At 41.9% G+C, this 16,209-nt stretch overlaps 1 protein-coding gene across 1 annotated transcript in view; it reads right to left on the bottom strand.

The window, feature by feature from the left end:
* Positions 1–1,557: 1,557 nt before the first annotated feature.
* FSHR (follicle stimulating hormone receptor) overlaps positions 1,558–16,209 on the bottom strand; it is a 79,376-nt gene continuing 64,724 nt past the window's right edge. Inside the window, 4 exon segments of the mRNA XM_058801998.1 lie at positions 1,558–2,963; positions 8,737–8,922; positions 13,693–13,767; positions 13,879–13,947. Coding sequence (XP_058657981.1) covers positions 1,736–2,963; positions 8,737–8,922; positions 13,693–13,767; positions 13,879–13,947 — 1,558 coding nt within the window. The 3' untranslated portion in view covers positions 1,558–1,735.

Raw genomic sequence — 16,209 nt, 5'->3', positions numbered from 1 at the left:
TTTTCCACTTTTCTCTTTCGTTCTTCCTTTTCCTGGATCTTGGAGGGAGTGTTACTTGTGTTGAGTAATGAAATTTCCCCCGCCAAAACACACTGTCTTTGATCTCCCCTGTTTTATGCACTGGGGAGCTGATAGTTCCTTCCCTGGCTAGGCTGAATGAATAATCACCTCCTGCTGTTATTCACATAAGATTCAGATGCTGAAATGTGAAACTGATGACAGGGGAAATTATGGATAGAAGCATCACGATTTGCTACTGAAATTTTATGAGCTGTAGGCAGGGAACATTTAAAGCACATCACATTTAACCATGGAGACTCCAAGCTTTTATAATTTCATGGGGCAGAACTGTGAGTTGTTTGTGAGATGGGAATGAAGCCCAGACTGCTCTCCTGGTGTTTTCTTTATGCCCACATATCCACACACAGACACATAATCAGCATGAGAAAACCCTACCCATCCATAAATTTTGTTGCAATTTGGAATGATGAACCATGCAAAAATTAGATATTCAAATCATGTAAAAATTCTGTACATTCATTGAGATGTTAGTAAAATCCCCTGTAAAATCAGAAAATCTTGATTTAAACTTTTTTCTTTCTTCTTTTTATCGTTTTTTTTTTTTTTTTTTTTGGTTGTTATTTCAACATATGCAGCTTGTGATTTATTTCCAATCTGGACCAGCACGTAATAATGTGTGCACAAAGGATTTTTTTTAGAAGAGAAGGAGAAATCCTGAAAGGAGTATACAAAAAATTAGGATTTCACATTAACTTTTGTGCAGGGATTTAGAAGCCACATCTAATGTCATTGTTCTTTGTGCAGCCCAGGCAGTATAATACACAAATGCTCTTGTATGGCAAACCTGACTCACAGGTCTTGGTGGAGCAGCCCATTGGCTCGTGCTGGCATATCCAAGGCTCCCAGACACACAATTGAATTCAACTTTAATTGTTGTGAAAACATCTTTAAAGAACACCCTTTTTATTATGAGGGGTTTCTCTTGCCCTTGCTCTTTCTTACCTTGAAAACAAAACCTAAACCAAACCAACTCTTTAATACAAACTCAGAAAAAACAGGTTTCTCTGAGCCTGCCAATCTAAACCAACACAAACACCACCCAAAGTGACACTTCTGTGCAGGGAAAGACAGGTCCACACAGTGTGGAACTGCAAAGATCCAGCATAACTGGAGATGCCTCCTGCCTCCCTGCTGTGCTCAACAGAAATGGAAACATCACGAGATATTCTCATTCCTAGCAAGCCTGTGCTGGAGGAGGGCTTAAATTGGCCTTCTGTCTCCTGTAACCCCAGGAGATGTGATTAATGAAAAAAGCTAATTATCTGTATTGCTATAACACAATTCACAGGAAAAGAAATTAATTCTACTTGTTTTTTTTTTTAAACTGTATATAACCGCTACTTAATTCTCAATAAGCAACTAACAACTCCCTAGAATGAAGGGAATCTCTGCCCGCATGCTGGGAGATACCAGTTTGTGATCTCATTTATTTCTTGAGACAGTTCTACATGAACACTTCAGCACTTTGTTCTTCAAGAACTGATGAAGATGGTATGTCATCTCTGATGATTGTTCATTGAACAAAAATAGGGAATTGGAAAGAATTTTCTTTTCATAAAAAACAAGTTTGCATGCTATGCTGAAGTCATTATTCAAATTCACATACTTGCAAGTGATTAGCACACCGCCTCAGACATAAATTTATGCAAGCATTTCAGTTCAAGTGGTTCAGGGGAACTAAAGAATAAATAGTGCCATCACCGTTTTTTGATGCAGGAGGGCAATGACCATTTCTTGTGTGGAAAGTATGAGCAGACGAGGAGATCTCTGTTCTGTAAATCTGGGCTTGCATTTCACAGCAACCAAACTTGCTCAGGAGAATGAAGAAATCCCTGCGGAAAGTCTTGGTGAAAATGGCGTAGAGGAAAGGGTTAGCGCAGGAGTTGATGGGGTAAAACAAAACCAGCAGGATCTTGGAGTTGGACACCGTGATGAGAGGAACCTTGAGAGAGGCCGATATGGCAAAGAAGGATATTGGTGCCATGCAGAGGAAGTCGGTGAAGATGAGTATGGCCATGCGCTTGGCGATCTTGGTGTCGCTGTTGGAGGAGACGACGTTGGGGTTGCGCACGGTGAAGTAGATGCAGGTGTAGCAGACGCAGATGACCACGAACGCCAGCACGTTCAGCACCAGGAGAAACATAACATAAACCTGGGCAAAGGGTGTCTCTATATCCATGGGCAGGCAGATGCTGACCTTCATGTAGCTGCTGACCCCGAATATGGGGAGGAGCGCTACCGTGAAGGCAAACACCCAGCCAAAAGCCATGACGGTCACGGCGTGGCGCAGGCGCACCTTGCGGTGCAGCTGCATGGCGTAGGTGATGGTGTGCCAGCGCTCCAGGGTGATCACCGTCAGCGTGTACACCGACAGCTCGCTGGCAAACACCGTGAAAAACCCCGCAGCGTTGCACCCTGCCCCGGTCTGCCAGTCTATGGCATAGTTGTAGTACTGGCTTTTGGTCTGGATGTCTACAGAGGCAATAAAGAGCAGGTAGATTCCTATGCAGAGGTCGGCAAAGGCAAGATTGCACATCAGAAAGCGAGGAACTGTGAGTTTGTATTGACTGCTTATTAAAATAATGAGGACAACAGTGTTCCCAGTAATGGCTAGAATGTTGATGAACCATATCAGGACTCTCAGAATGTTGTATCCCATGATATCTTCACATGGGTTGAAAGCATCAGGTTTGGGAGAGCAGGCTACATTCACTACTTCATTGCATAAACCATAGTCAAATTCATTCTCTGCTGGGTCAAATCCTATGCCATAGTTGGAAATATAATCTTCAGCTGCAGACCTTCTCCGTAGTTTTTTGCCAGGCTTCTCCTCAAAGTCTTGCTTCACCTGAGATATGCTACATATCGGATGCAATTCGGTCCTGAAATTGTAAAAAGAGTGGAGTTGGAAGCTAAGAAACACAGTATGAGGCAAAAAACAAACACAAAATCCTCCAGTTTCCATTAACAGCATAGTTTTTCTGGTTAGCTGATTATATAGATTACCCTGGAGCCTGAAATTAATAGTGCGGCTGGTCCCTATTTATAAAATACTACAAGAACATGTAAATGACTTGGAAACATCATAAACTGCACAGGAAAGGAAAAGCTAATGTTTGCCTAACACTCAGGATGCAGTTATCCACCTGGATAACACAGTCTGTAAGAAGCCTCCCTCATCAGAAATTAATTTCTCACCTAAGCTGTCACTGACAAGCATGGGGGCAATGCATGACAATGAACACTGGTGTGACACTGAGCTTTGAGGAATGAGTCAAGTCAGCTAGGAATTCTCAAATTCCCTCTTTTCTAAAGGTTTTGACCACCACCATGTTGTAACTCTGCCAGAGCACAAAACTCCATTTTGTGCTGTTAATTTTTAGTATCTCATATCATATTAGTGATTAGCCAGTAACACAAGTAAATAGCACAAATAAATTCATTCAGGATTCCAGATAATCTCTAGATGACCGATGCCAACCGAAAGACAAGGCACAGGAGACCATTTTGCTTAAAAACTGTTTTTTAAAATAAGTGGATTAGGAATCAAGTGAAGCGAAACCAAACCAAACCAAACCAAACCAAACCAAACCAAACCAAACCAAACCAAACCAAACCAAACCGAATGTTTTAAGGCAAGCAGTAGTTGCTTTTGTTTCTGTCAGAAAGCATTTTTAAAACATTTTAAGATTTTTTAGTAACACAAGTAAATACTAACATTTTTGATAGTTTTGTGTTTGGGTTTATTTTGTAGAGTATTAGCTCTGTGTCCTTCTCCATGCATAGACTACAGAAGAAACAAATATTTTGGCTGATGATAGAAAGATGATCACCTCCAACAAGATCATAGATATCAAGAAATATCAAGTATAAACATGAAATGAACAGTGAGTTTTTACAACAGCTCTTTGGCTGCCTTAGAATTTGGTTGTCCCATTAACTTGCATCCACAGTTTTGGATCTAATCTGAGTTATGGAATAAAATACTTGATGTTTTGTTGTAAAACCAACCCAGTTCAGCTCTGCCTACATTCAGCTACAAGCCAGACTGCAGTTTATATGTGTAATTTCTAGGAAAGGACCCCAGCTTATCTTCCACCCTGACTCTGAGTACAGTTGAGAGAAGAACTCTCTAGGCAAGTAAAGTTGAAATTTTTAACAACTGGTAGCAGCCTAAAAGGGAGAATTCTTCTTTGTAACCTAATTTTACCTTTTGACTTTCTGCACTCACTACATCTTCTGAAAATTGAGTTTAAAGGGTCTGCAAGAAAGGAAAACTAATGAAGGTCCAGCACCAGAAGGTGAGGGACATTTCCTATGAGATTCTGAACATCCTCTACCATTATCAATATTTTTTATCTTGACTGTCAACTGAGTCAGAAAACTGATTTTCTGTGAGGTCAAATATTCACTATGAAGGTCACAGTAGCAATAACAAGGCATTACATTTTGCTCTCCTGTGTTCTACTCGCATAAGGATGAGTGAAGGGTCCAGAGTATTGATCAATATATCAACAGCTCTCTGGCTGAAAGGGAATAAAGGCTTCCAAGGAGCAATAACAGAGAAAAAGTCCTTCATTTTTTAGTGCAACAGGCACTTGGGGGCACTGAAAGCTACAGCAATTGGTGGTTCTTTGAAAATGAACTGAGGGTAATGTTTGTAGCCAATCATTTCTCAGCATGAGGCAAAAATGAAGTTTTTCTAAAATTTTGGAGGCACTGCCTGGACCTAAATATATACCCAGGCAAGAGTGATTTGTAAGGACAATTAAATATTTCTGATGATTACACTTCATTAATTCTTGACTTATTTTTACAGCCTGTGTCCCAAATGAAAGCAGGATCCCAAGGAATAAGGTGCTTGCTCCAGGGAAGGGCAATGGGGAGTGTCCTGCTGGTTCCCTGTACTGGCAGCAGGCAAGATGAAACTCCCAAGGGAAGGAAGAGCCATCCTCTGATACTGACTCTTTGTCATATCTTTGCCCTCTGTTTCTCACCCTTTGGGCTGTGCAGTGCACTCAGAGCAAGTTAAAACATCATTTCCCAAGGGATGTTTGGGTCCTTGCTTCCTGTTGCCACCATGGGTGTCATCATACAGTTAATTCATTCCCTCTCTTTGTAAACTTTCCTTACTGTTTAACATTATTTTGCTCAAGTAAACTAGAAGAATAAACTGCAGAAAGGGCAACCTGGAGAACAAAATTGAAATTGGCAGAGTGCTCTGACAAAAATAAACAAAAATTACTACCTTTGTACAAGTTGTTATTTAAGTTGTTATTTTATGCGCCTCATCTGGATCTGCTGGCAGCAGGATATTGTGTGCTGAGAAACATGCTCAGCAGAATAAATAGTCTTGACCTGTGTTCTGTAATAAGTCCTATCTCAAGCCAATCATCCTCACCAAAAAGTGCGATTAAGTGAGTTGTGAGCAACTGATAGTATGTTCTTGTGAGATGAGGCCCAAACACCATTCTTGATGCTGCCACATTTTTTGAAAAAGTAGGATTTCAAGTGACAGCTCCTCCAAAAAATAACGATCAAGTGTAAGGACAGAGTCATATCAATGCCATTCTTTTGGGCAGAAGGTGATCTTTATGTCAAGGAAAGCCAAAATCTTGCTGAAGTTCCTAATGGCCTATGTCAAGTTGAGGGTTTTAACATCCGGCCTCTGCCCTATCCATACTTCAAGGATATTATTTTCCAGTCACAGAAAAATGTGAAGGGAGTTCAACATACTGTACTAGACTTGTCTTAAGAATGCAGCTTATCATTTCTTAGGCCAGCACCATATTATTCAAACTACAGATCAATATTTAGCACATAATCCTTATTGGAATGAGAAAACAAATCAAAACTGTCTTATGTTTTAATTGTGTTTCTTAGACTGGCAGAACTGTGCTTGATGTGGCATCCTCCAAAAGTTAGAAAGCGCTGTTGCTGTAACAGGTTTAAGCTTTCTGTTATCACAACAGCACCTGTTTGCTGCTGCAGACAGTTTTTGGAGAGGTGATTGAGCATGATCCACTATGGTAACTTATTTTATCTAGGGATTTGAGTGCTGCAAAAGTCTCAAAAAGGGGAAATCAAACATGAACAGGCAGCCAGAAAGGGGCTGCACATCCCTGTCTTAATTCCTTCCCAGAGTTCTCATGTGAACACCAGCTGCTGCTGTGATCCTTAGAAATGCACTTCTGGGGGTGATGAGGATGAGACATCCTTTTTGTACTCCCTGGACTGCCTGGAAGTATTTTGTGAGCCAAATGGCCACAGCGAATGTCCCTCTCCAGTGAAGGTGCATGACAAGCCAGGTCACACCAGGGCTCCCACCACCACAATAAATCCCTGCTGCTCTGAGCTAAGCACAGCTCTCACCAAAGGAATATTACACATTGTGTGATCAAGCACTATGCAAAGTATTAATAACTTCTAAACAGCCTGAGCAGCCTTCAGTGAACACGCAGCTTGTGCCAGCTGTCATGAAAACTGCTTTGAAATGAAAGAGGGTGTAGCTACTGTATGTGTGACTAATCTCTGCTGAAGTGTATGGTAATACTTTCAGTCTTCAAACCAAACACATGCATCCACTTTCTCTCTCTTTAATCTGGAGAGAGGATCTCAGTTTCACACCAATTTCACTACAAGAGACATGACCGTGTGAAAGAAGTGAAAATTTTTAATTATGTTAAAAAAGAAGCTGACAGGAAGGGTTCATGTAGGCAATAGGTTCTCATAATTTTGTATTTATGCCTAATGTTTGGTAGAAAATAAAAATGGTAACTGTTAAAGGCATGGATAAATATTCCCAATTTGGTTCTGCTGACCAGGCAAGTGGAGTTGTGACCAGACTTGCTCCAGAAGCAGCCCCACCAGGCGTGGTGCTCCAGCCCAGCCTCGAACATCCACACTGGGGCTGTGTGAGCTCTTCACAGCTTTCTTGGCATTTCTTTGCAAAATTACACTTACCCAGGCTGTGCAAAGGGCTCTGTTGTGTTCTCCTTGCCTTCTTGCTAGCCAGGGAAAGGCTTCCAAAAGTGGGGCTGTACTAAGGGGTAGTGGGTGCTGAGGACTTCAATTCCATGTGCGAGTGTGTGGCATGGAAGTTTTTCAAAGCCCAGGTGAGGGGACTAGACACTGAGAGCTCACCACAGGGTCAGGACTATTTCCTCCTGTAGCTTCCCTTCAATAGCAACTGTTACTTTGTTTTTGAAAAGTCTAGTTGCCAAATTTAAGGGCTGGATTCTGGGATTTGGGTCCTGATTAGGCCCAAGCAGCCCAGAAGCCAAATAAATCCCGTTGAAAATATCAATCAGAGTGATATCAGTGTTCCTTTGCACATCCATAACTAAGCATGTTTTCACTGGACTCATCGGAAAACAACACTTTGCCACCAGTTCTGGAAGGACTGGACCCATTTCTGCTCAGAAGCCACCAGGCACTGTGTCTGCATAAGACTGCACAAGTGTGTGGAAACGTTGTCTGCTGATCAACTGTTCTAGTGAAAACGTAGCATTTTGGACCAAAAATGGGTGATGGATTTTGTCAGATACTTCTGTCATCACTACAGTCTCCACCATCACACTTGTGCTCTTAACACAGTTTTATAAACACATGTAAATATTTATTAGTTATCAGCAAACTCAGTTATCTTCCCTTGTCTGGAGACAATACAATGCTAAAAGTAAAACAAAGGGCTATTAAAGGGTATTAAAAGAAAAGCTACTAACAGTTTATGCTTTCTCTGCATGGTTTTACTTTTCTTTGAAGTTTTATGCCACTTCTGAAGATGTTGTCTTGAATTGTAACAATGGTTCATAATTTGTTTTCTCTCATGGTAAAGTCCAAACCTTTCAGGACATGAAGTGAAGGAAAAATTTCAAACAATACCAAGGGTTTTTGTAGGAAACAGTTCTTCATGTTTTCCAGTGGCACAGATTCAGAAGGTTCATTAACTACTAAACGTGAACGTTTCAAGACTGTGTGACTGAGGTGAAAATACTCAATGAGAATCACTGATACCTAAAGCCTCACTGCAACTTGGTAATGGAAAATTAAAAAGAAGCATGTAAAATTGCTTTTGGAGCCTAAAAAGGCACCTTAGCCTCCCACCCTGCTCTGTTGAGTTGTGTGAAATGGATCTGCTCAGAAAACATGTCCCAAATTGCAGTGAATGTGGACTCAACAGAAAATGTATCTGTGATGCTTGGCTGGGCAGTGCTCCAACTTCAATGAGGCTTTCCGAAAGAAGAGTTTGGGATCACTCAGTGGTCCTGTTGCCTTCCTGAAGTGATGAACAAGTGTTGACCAGCTTCTCTGCAACCACAGCCTTCCCTCCAGTCACCTTCTGAAAGAGTTATCAAATGTTTCCTGGTTAATATCTTCAGTGTGGCTCCAGGCTGGTCCCAGTGAAAGATGGATTTATGACAGGTGAGGGCAGAGTTGTGCCTGGGGAAGGTGCTGATGCTATCAAAATTTAATAATTCCCTGTGTGCACTGTGTGGCATGCATAAACCTGGACGTATTGTGTATTCATTTATTTCCATCCATTTACTTACCTGCACTGAAGAGACCTTTTCTATCCACACTTTGAGGAATTTTATTTAATTCACTATCAACTGCTGAAAAGCACCAGAAAGAAAAACAAGTTAAATCACTTACTTTTGTCTTTTCCAGTTTGTAAATGCACAGCAATGGCTAGGATAGGTGAAGTTTGCCTCAATCAAAGATCTAAATTTGCTTAAGTCAGGAAGCTTTTTTAAATTGTATGTAGACCTTGCTCTTAGCTTCTTAATGAGTTCTAATCCATGACTTGGCAGGAAACTGATTTTCGTGCTGGAAATATCCCTTTAAGAAAACATATGAAAATCTTGGTAAAAAGCAAATTTACTGCTCAACAATGGATATGTGTTTTATACTGTCCTACTCATTCTCTGAGCAGTGACTGGAAACAGATCAGCTGGAAATCAACACCGAAAAGATGATCCAGTGCTAAATTGGGTGTTCCTCCAGCAAACTGAGGTAATATCCATTGCAAACAACAATCAAGTGGTGTTAGTCTGTGAGAACAAAAGAAAAAAAATCCCACAATGTTCTGGATGGAAATTAGCAGGCACATAAACTATTACTGCAATATGATGCTGAGCTTAGTAAATACCCAGAATTGAAGCAATCATCCCATAATACTGTTAAAGGACAGAAAAAATGGCTGATGAAATCACAATAGAAGTTTGCTATACGAACATCACATCATGGGAAGGCTGCTGTGGAAAAGGCAATAAACACAAAGAGAGAAGCTCACACATGGGTACAGGTTGGGGATATCAGATTTTGTACTCATTAGGAAGAAAAACATTAAAGAGAGACAGGGGTGGCCTTGTTCAGCCTGTTAGGAACAAAAAACTCCCAACAAAACCTTCTTGGATGTTTAGAAAACAAATATAGCAGAGACTGAAGCAAAGAAAGGGGAAAGACTGCAGGAGTTGGGAGAGATGCGTTTGTGTGAAGGCAATTACTGTGGGACAGGCTATCAGAGGCAGTGATGGAATCTGCAGCCATGAATGAACTAAAGGGAGCATTAGAGGGGCTTTTAAAAGGAAACACGTTCTGCATAGACTTAATCTTGACTTGTGCAATGCAAGTGAAGAAAGGGAAGAAGGACCAAGGGTGCTCCATCTCCAGGCTAAGAGAAAATCCATCCCCGTCGTTCCAGACTGTAGCAGCTGGGGCGAAACATCTCTGCAATTCCCTTGCAGGAACCATGTCCCTCAGATCATGACAGCCTGAGAGCAAAGGTAAAAGTGAATTGCACAAAATCACTCTTCCTCCTTTCAGCCCTGTGCTCTCACAGCCTGAGACTGATCCAGGATGCAGGGTTTGCTGAGGCTGCTCTGCTCCTTATTCTCCAAGAAAAGAACAGATTTCTCCCTAATCAAGGAATTGGACTGACAATATTTGCAGTTTTCTCCATGTCCCCTCAAAGGTACAATTTCCAGTTCATCTTTGACAGTGTGATGTCAGGACATTTTATTTGATCTCTATCACCCAACATGCACAAATTGTTTTTATTATTGCATTATTACAGGAGAGTGGTGCCATGTGAGGGGGAGACCAGGTTTTAGCAGCATGTAATAAAGTTTAGACAGTTACTATGTACCATACACACATTTGCACCTCTGTTCTCTGGTCTAAAAAGCAAAATTAGTACCAGGAAAGGGCTCTATTTGAGCACCAGCCAAGCGTAAGAAGTTTATAGGCAGATGATGAAGCAGTTTGTAAAATTGGTAAAGAGGATCTTGTGTCCATGCTGTGCCCACAGTTGAGGCTTTACATCCAGGCTCTGAAGGAATGTGCCACCTTCAGCAGCTGGACAATGGGCTGTGGCAGAGAGGAGCAAACACAAATCCCACTCCTCTGCCCCCAACTGGGACTGTGGCTTTTACAGAAGACAGATTGGTGTGTTCCTAAGTGCTGTGAACTTCTGCAGGGCAGGCTGAGAGAAGCCACAGCTCTCACAGAAGAGGTCCTGAGGTCCTGGGCCTGTTTCTACAGGAGCTAAACCTGGCAGCTGATGAGAAATTTTGGGCCATCGATTTCTACCTTGGACGCTTGAAGAGGCAATTAGGCTGCAATGAGCAGCCTCAATTTTCACTCTGATGCTGATGCTGCCCTCAGTGCTCTGCCTAATGAAAACTGTCACCAGAGCGTGTGCTCATGAGTCAAAAACTAAACAGCAGGTTTCTGCTTAAATCCAGAGACAGCAACTCTCATGGCATCATTAAGAGAATGTGTAACTTCTTAGTTCTGAATAAGAGCACAGGAAAAAAAAATGTTTCCTTTGGCTTGTTAGATAAAAAGCATGACTGCATCCAAATTGGTTTTACACTGTGTGGAAATAAATATGAATAGGGATAGAGCTTAAAAATATCTAAAAGTTTTCTGAATCTTTCATCATCTCTAAATAGTTTCAAAGATATTTAATAGTTTTCCCAGAAAGACTTGTTACTTATTGAAGAAACTTTTCTTTTTATGCTCATTATCACACATAAACAGATGTGAGTTAGGGAAAGTGCTTTGCATACCCTGTGGGTTTTTTTTCAGTATGTCTGTGAGGGATAGCTATGGATACACCACTGAAAAGCCCCAAAAAGCAAACACAGACATTGTGCAGGTGCTTTAGTAAATTACTCCACTGAGTTACCACACACACCTCAGCACAGAGGTTCTTTGGGATGCTGTTCTCTAGTTAGAGGCTTGATAAATTAAATAAGTCTGATGGAGAAGATTATAAAGTGGCAGTAGGAAATCAAACCAGAAGGCATCAGCAATTGAAATACATGTTCTTGTGTTATTGTTGCTTGGCTGTGAGTCATCAGCCTTGGCAGCAGCCGGTGCAGGAACAGCAAAATGAATCTGCCTTCTCCTCCAAACACTTCCCTTTCCCACTGGGAGTCTCTGTTGGATTAGCAGAAGTACTGACCAGCTGATGAGGTCTGAAAGACACCTACAGAAACAGCAAAAAATAGCTCCTGGAGCAGAAATCAGAGCAGGATAGGCGGACTGGAGAGAACAATTTTCTTCGTGCTTGTATTTAAACTGATCTCTGCTGAACTTCAGGGCTCAGCTGTGGAGCTGGGGATCTGCTGGAGCTCTCCTGCAGCATCCAAATGTGGGACTATCAATGAAGAAAAATTGCAAGGGTGAGATGGGGCACAGCCATGGCTCGCTCTGCACTGAGCCAGGACACAGCTAGAGAACCAAGGATGCCAGCAAAGGCTGGTGCAAGCCACTGCAGCTCTGAGAGGAGCTGCAGACCATTAAATGAAACAGTGCAGCTGAAAATTGAAGCTATGAAACTCAAAGTTGGAAAGAGAGTCTATATCTGTGTAGAAGGAATATGTATAGTTGTGGGATTTATTAGCTATTTGATTTACTGGCTTACTGTCAACTTAGAAATCCTTTAACTCAAAATTTGATGTCTTTCCCAAAGAGAGATTCTAATTCAGCCAAGAGCTGTAAGTCTGAGAGAGGAATTAATTTGTGAAACTCTGTAGCCTGCACAAGGCCCATGATTGGTGCTGTCTATTTGTGTTTCTTTTACATTACTTTAATATGATGGATTATAAAATAGAAGTTGGCATTAATTGACTCCTTAACACTGGTCCAGGAAGATCAGGAGTTAAACCACCTTGATATTCATTCTATTAGAACACTGCAGTCTGCAACACGGATTTGATTGCAGCAACAGCAAAAATATGATTTGTCCCAGCAAAGATATGATTATGGGTCAATCATTTCCACAAGTGAAAGCACATCCCTGGTGATGGATGAGTAAGAAGGCTCTTCTCTCATGATCTCAGCCAGGATAAAAAGGTAATTTCCCATCCACAGAATAGTGGATGTATTGGTAATGGAACAGAAAACTTTTTACACAAATAACTCAGTGTTAGAAATTGAACTATCAAATGAATCTCAACTACAGGCAAATCAATTTGATAAACCTCCAGAATATGATTGTATCAAGTATAGCTTGCAAAGAAAATGCACTTATTTTTTGCTACAGGAAACAATGATTTCCCAAAGAAACACCTAAGATACTACTGATTCAAAGATGCTCCAGTGTCAGTCTTTTCCAAGAAAAAGAAGATGCTTTGAAGGAACAATGGAAGTGGAGCAGAATGCAGCAAGCCCAGCTCTTTATATCATAGGTGCACTGATCATCACACAGTGGAAAATGAAGCCTTCAGATGAGCTCTGGACTCAATTGAAGGTTAATAATTTTTTCTCCCTCCTCTTCAGATGTGTAACCACTCTAGCATCTGTGCAAAATCTTCCAACAGCTCCAATGACCCCTCTCACTTATTTGGGGTGACTTTTAGCCCTTTCTGGACAACCAGGGTAGATGCAAAGAGAGAAAGGCTCCAATGAATCAGTGAGATGAAAAAAGAACCTCACATCCCTCTTGCAGCCCTTATGTGTGGTGCTCAGAAACACAGGCAGATGAGCAAACTCATATATTTTTGGAGGCTGTGGCAAACTGTGGCTTGAGGTAATGGTGGCTGAGATCCATGAGCATCCTACTGCTGAATTTCTTCTGCTGAGTTATTGATTCCCACCTCATCACTCACCAAGGACATCCTGCTGCAACTGGGAGGGATGTATCTCATACCTATCCCAATCCCCATCCCTGTAGGATGGGAATTTTGCTTCAGAATCAAGCTGCACAGATGCAGGGGCAGATTTTCAGTGGCAAGTAATTCAGATTTCAGCATTAGAACCACTCACCCAGTCTTGATTTTGCTCAAACAGAAAACCAAAAGCTTTTTTTTTTTAGCAGAAAAAACAAAGCAGAATGACTCCTCTCTTGATCCAGTTTATGACCCTGGATCTAAATCTCTCACCTTCAATACTCACAAAAACTTGAGGACAAAGTGAAAATAAAAGTTCTAGACTGATATTTCAGTTATGGCTTCCTTTTTTTAAAATTCAGAGCTAGACCTCTGGTCTTGACCTCCAAGATTTGCAAGATGCTGAAATCCAGACTGGCATTCATATGTTCTTCTCTGACCTTTTCTAAGGAGTCAGTAATGAGAAAAATGTTATCCAACTGCTACTTACAAAACAACAGGTCCATTGGCTCCTTGGAAGACCTCATTTGGTAATTTTTCTAGGTTGTGATTATCACTTAGATTTCTGAAAAACACAATATTTTATGCTGAAACAATCTGAGACTAAACGAAAAAAAAAATCTTGCAGAAGTTACTATCTTCATTTTTCAGAATTGCAAACAACAGAAATAGTTACAGCTCATCCAGATATGTTCCATTAAATGCATGATCCTCAATGTCCTGAATTCCATTTTTATTGAGCCATCTGCAACAGAGAAAAGGAGAAGAGAGTTGTGTTCTTATTTATGCTTCACGATTGAAACGTATGCAATTCAAAACAGGGAATGTCAAACAAACAAAATTGGTAAATGGACATTGAAATGGTGAAATTTCTACAAATCCCAGCCTGTAAGACCCCAACAGTGGAGGCAGGCTTTGGAGGGGGCAGACATGAATAGGGTGGATGAGGGCAATCATGAGAGATGGCAGCTGGAGTAAGTTCCACAGTAAGGTCAGAGCTGGTGAAGATGCTGTTGCTGCTCATGGCTCCACTGGGAAGGCAGCAGAGGAGCCAGGGTGACCAGAATCTTTCCTGTTGGTGCTGTCAGTGCCACTCACTTTTACTCTTATCAAGATGCTTTTGAAACGCTGGGCCACGGCCTCACCTTTGCCAGTTATTAGGGAAAAAAGCCTGCTGCGTGCCGTGGGCTGACATCCACAGCCAGGCACGGGGAGGAGGGGAGATGATGGCCACTGAGCCAGGCAGGAGGGCACAGGGGGCAGCCAAACTGCCCAGGCAGCAGGTGATTCCTCCTACACTGCTGCCTTGACAGATTACACCCCCTGTCTGCCCTGCTGCCCAGCCCTCCCTCCCCAGGCTCCTTTCCCCAGGGGGAGGCCACAGGTAGTGGACCTGGCTATTGGAGCTCCTGGGGCTCTCTGCCAAGTTTTTACTCTGGTGCATTAGCTAATTAACGTTTAATGACCTTCCCTCTGTCCCTTCACGGTGCTAAAAATTTACATTGAGGTCAGCTCTATTTATCATCTTTACGGTGCAATCTTTCATCTCGCCTTAAACGTCACCGCGCAGCTCACGCCCTCTCCAGCAGGCAGTGACAGGGCTGATTGATGGCAGAAATGGCCTGATTTAATTAAACTGTCAGCCAACCTGGACTCTTTTCTAATTCACTTTGAAAGCTGAGCATACAAGTGACCCACTTATCTGAGGTCTGAGGTGGTGAGCTAAGGTCAGCACGGAAATCAGTCATGGGTCTGGCTGAAAGGATTGCTCCTTTGACCATGACAGGCAGATGCACATATCTCTGTGTCTATAATGTCTGTCAGGATGGATCAGGAGAGCTGTCACCGTCCCCTTCACTTGCCAGCACCATTAGACATGAGTGAGCAGGCACGGAGGAGAGACAGGTCCCTGCTTACAGCATTTGAAACATTTATTATATTGCATTGATCTTATAAATTTGTAGCTGCCAGGCTGATAGATACGTTTTTAATCACACTATTAGCACTTGCTGCATTCTCTCACTGAACATGATGTTAATGCAATGAGATACTAACGTTGTAAAACAGTCACTGTAGCCACACAGTGTGGACTATATACTCCTGTCACCTGGCTAATAGCATCTGAGTAGTAAAAAGAGCAAAAAAAAAAAAATTACCCAAACCCTGAGACCTCATTATAGTACACATAGATGAATTCCTATTGAGGCATATTCTCCCCTCACTCCAACCAGCATCCTTACTGACTCCACTAACTCTTATGTTAGCAAGGTGACAGTGGAGGCAGAGATCAGAGCTTGGACATGGGAACTTTTCCTTATCATTTCATGGCTAGAGCAGATTTTTAAAACTCTAAAATTCACCCAGTGCAAGAGGTCACTGTCCCTGAGGAACAGGAATTTACACTCTATTTCAGGACTGGAAAGGCTCTATCTTGGAGCCTAAGTTGCATGCAGACCTGGGAACAAAGTGGATTTCTTCCACAAATTTCTAGCCCTTCATCACCAAATGTCTCCTCAGCTCCCACCTGTGCTGATCCCATGCATAGCATAAGATTAAATCCAAATTACTGGTGAAAATATGCTTGGAGTCATCCATAGCTAAGCCTATTAAAATGGTTTCTCCCTAGAATGTGGGGATTCAGTGGGTCCTGGATGATTTCAATCATCTTGATATGCCTGCTTGCACTAAATGATGTTGCCGTGACTCTGTTGAGTTGCTGGGATTTAAGTTTTGTATAGAAAAATGGCATATTTGTGCCTAAAATGAACTAAATTCACCACAGCACATAGAAAGCCTAATCAGGGACTCTCAAAGGGTGCATGCAGGGCTCTGTCCCACATTGGTCTAGGGATAACTGGAGTAAAGTTAGGACACTGTCTGATCAGGGTGCTGGAGGCCAGGTCTGCTCACACAGCTCTTGCTGCTCCTGCACACACTGGTGGGTGTGGGGAGCCTGTGACAATCACAGAAAATTTGGGCTGGAAGGGATCTTAAAGATCCCCCAGTT

Source organism: Ammospiza caudacuta, chromosome 3, assembly GCF_027887145.1.
Source record: "Ammospiza caudacuta isolate bAmmCau1 chromosome 3, bAmmCau1.pri, whole genome shotgun sequence".
In the NCBI taxonomy this organism is placed as follows: domain Eukaryota; kingdom Metazoa; phylum Chordata; class Aves; order Passeriformes; family Passerellidae; genus Ammospiza; species Ammospiza caudacuta.
This window is presented reverse-complemented; position numbering and strand designations above follow the sequence as displayed.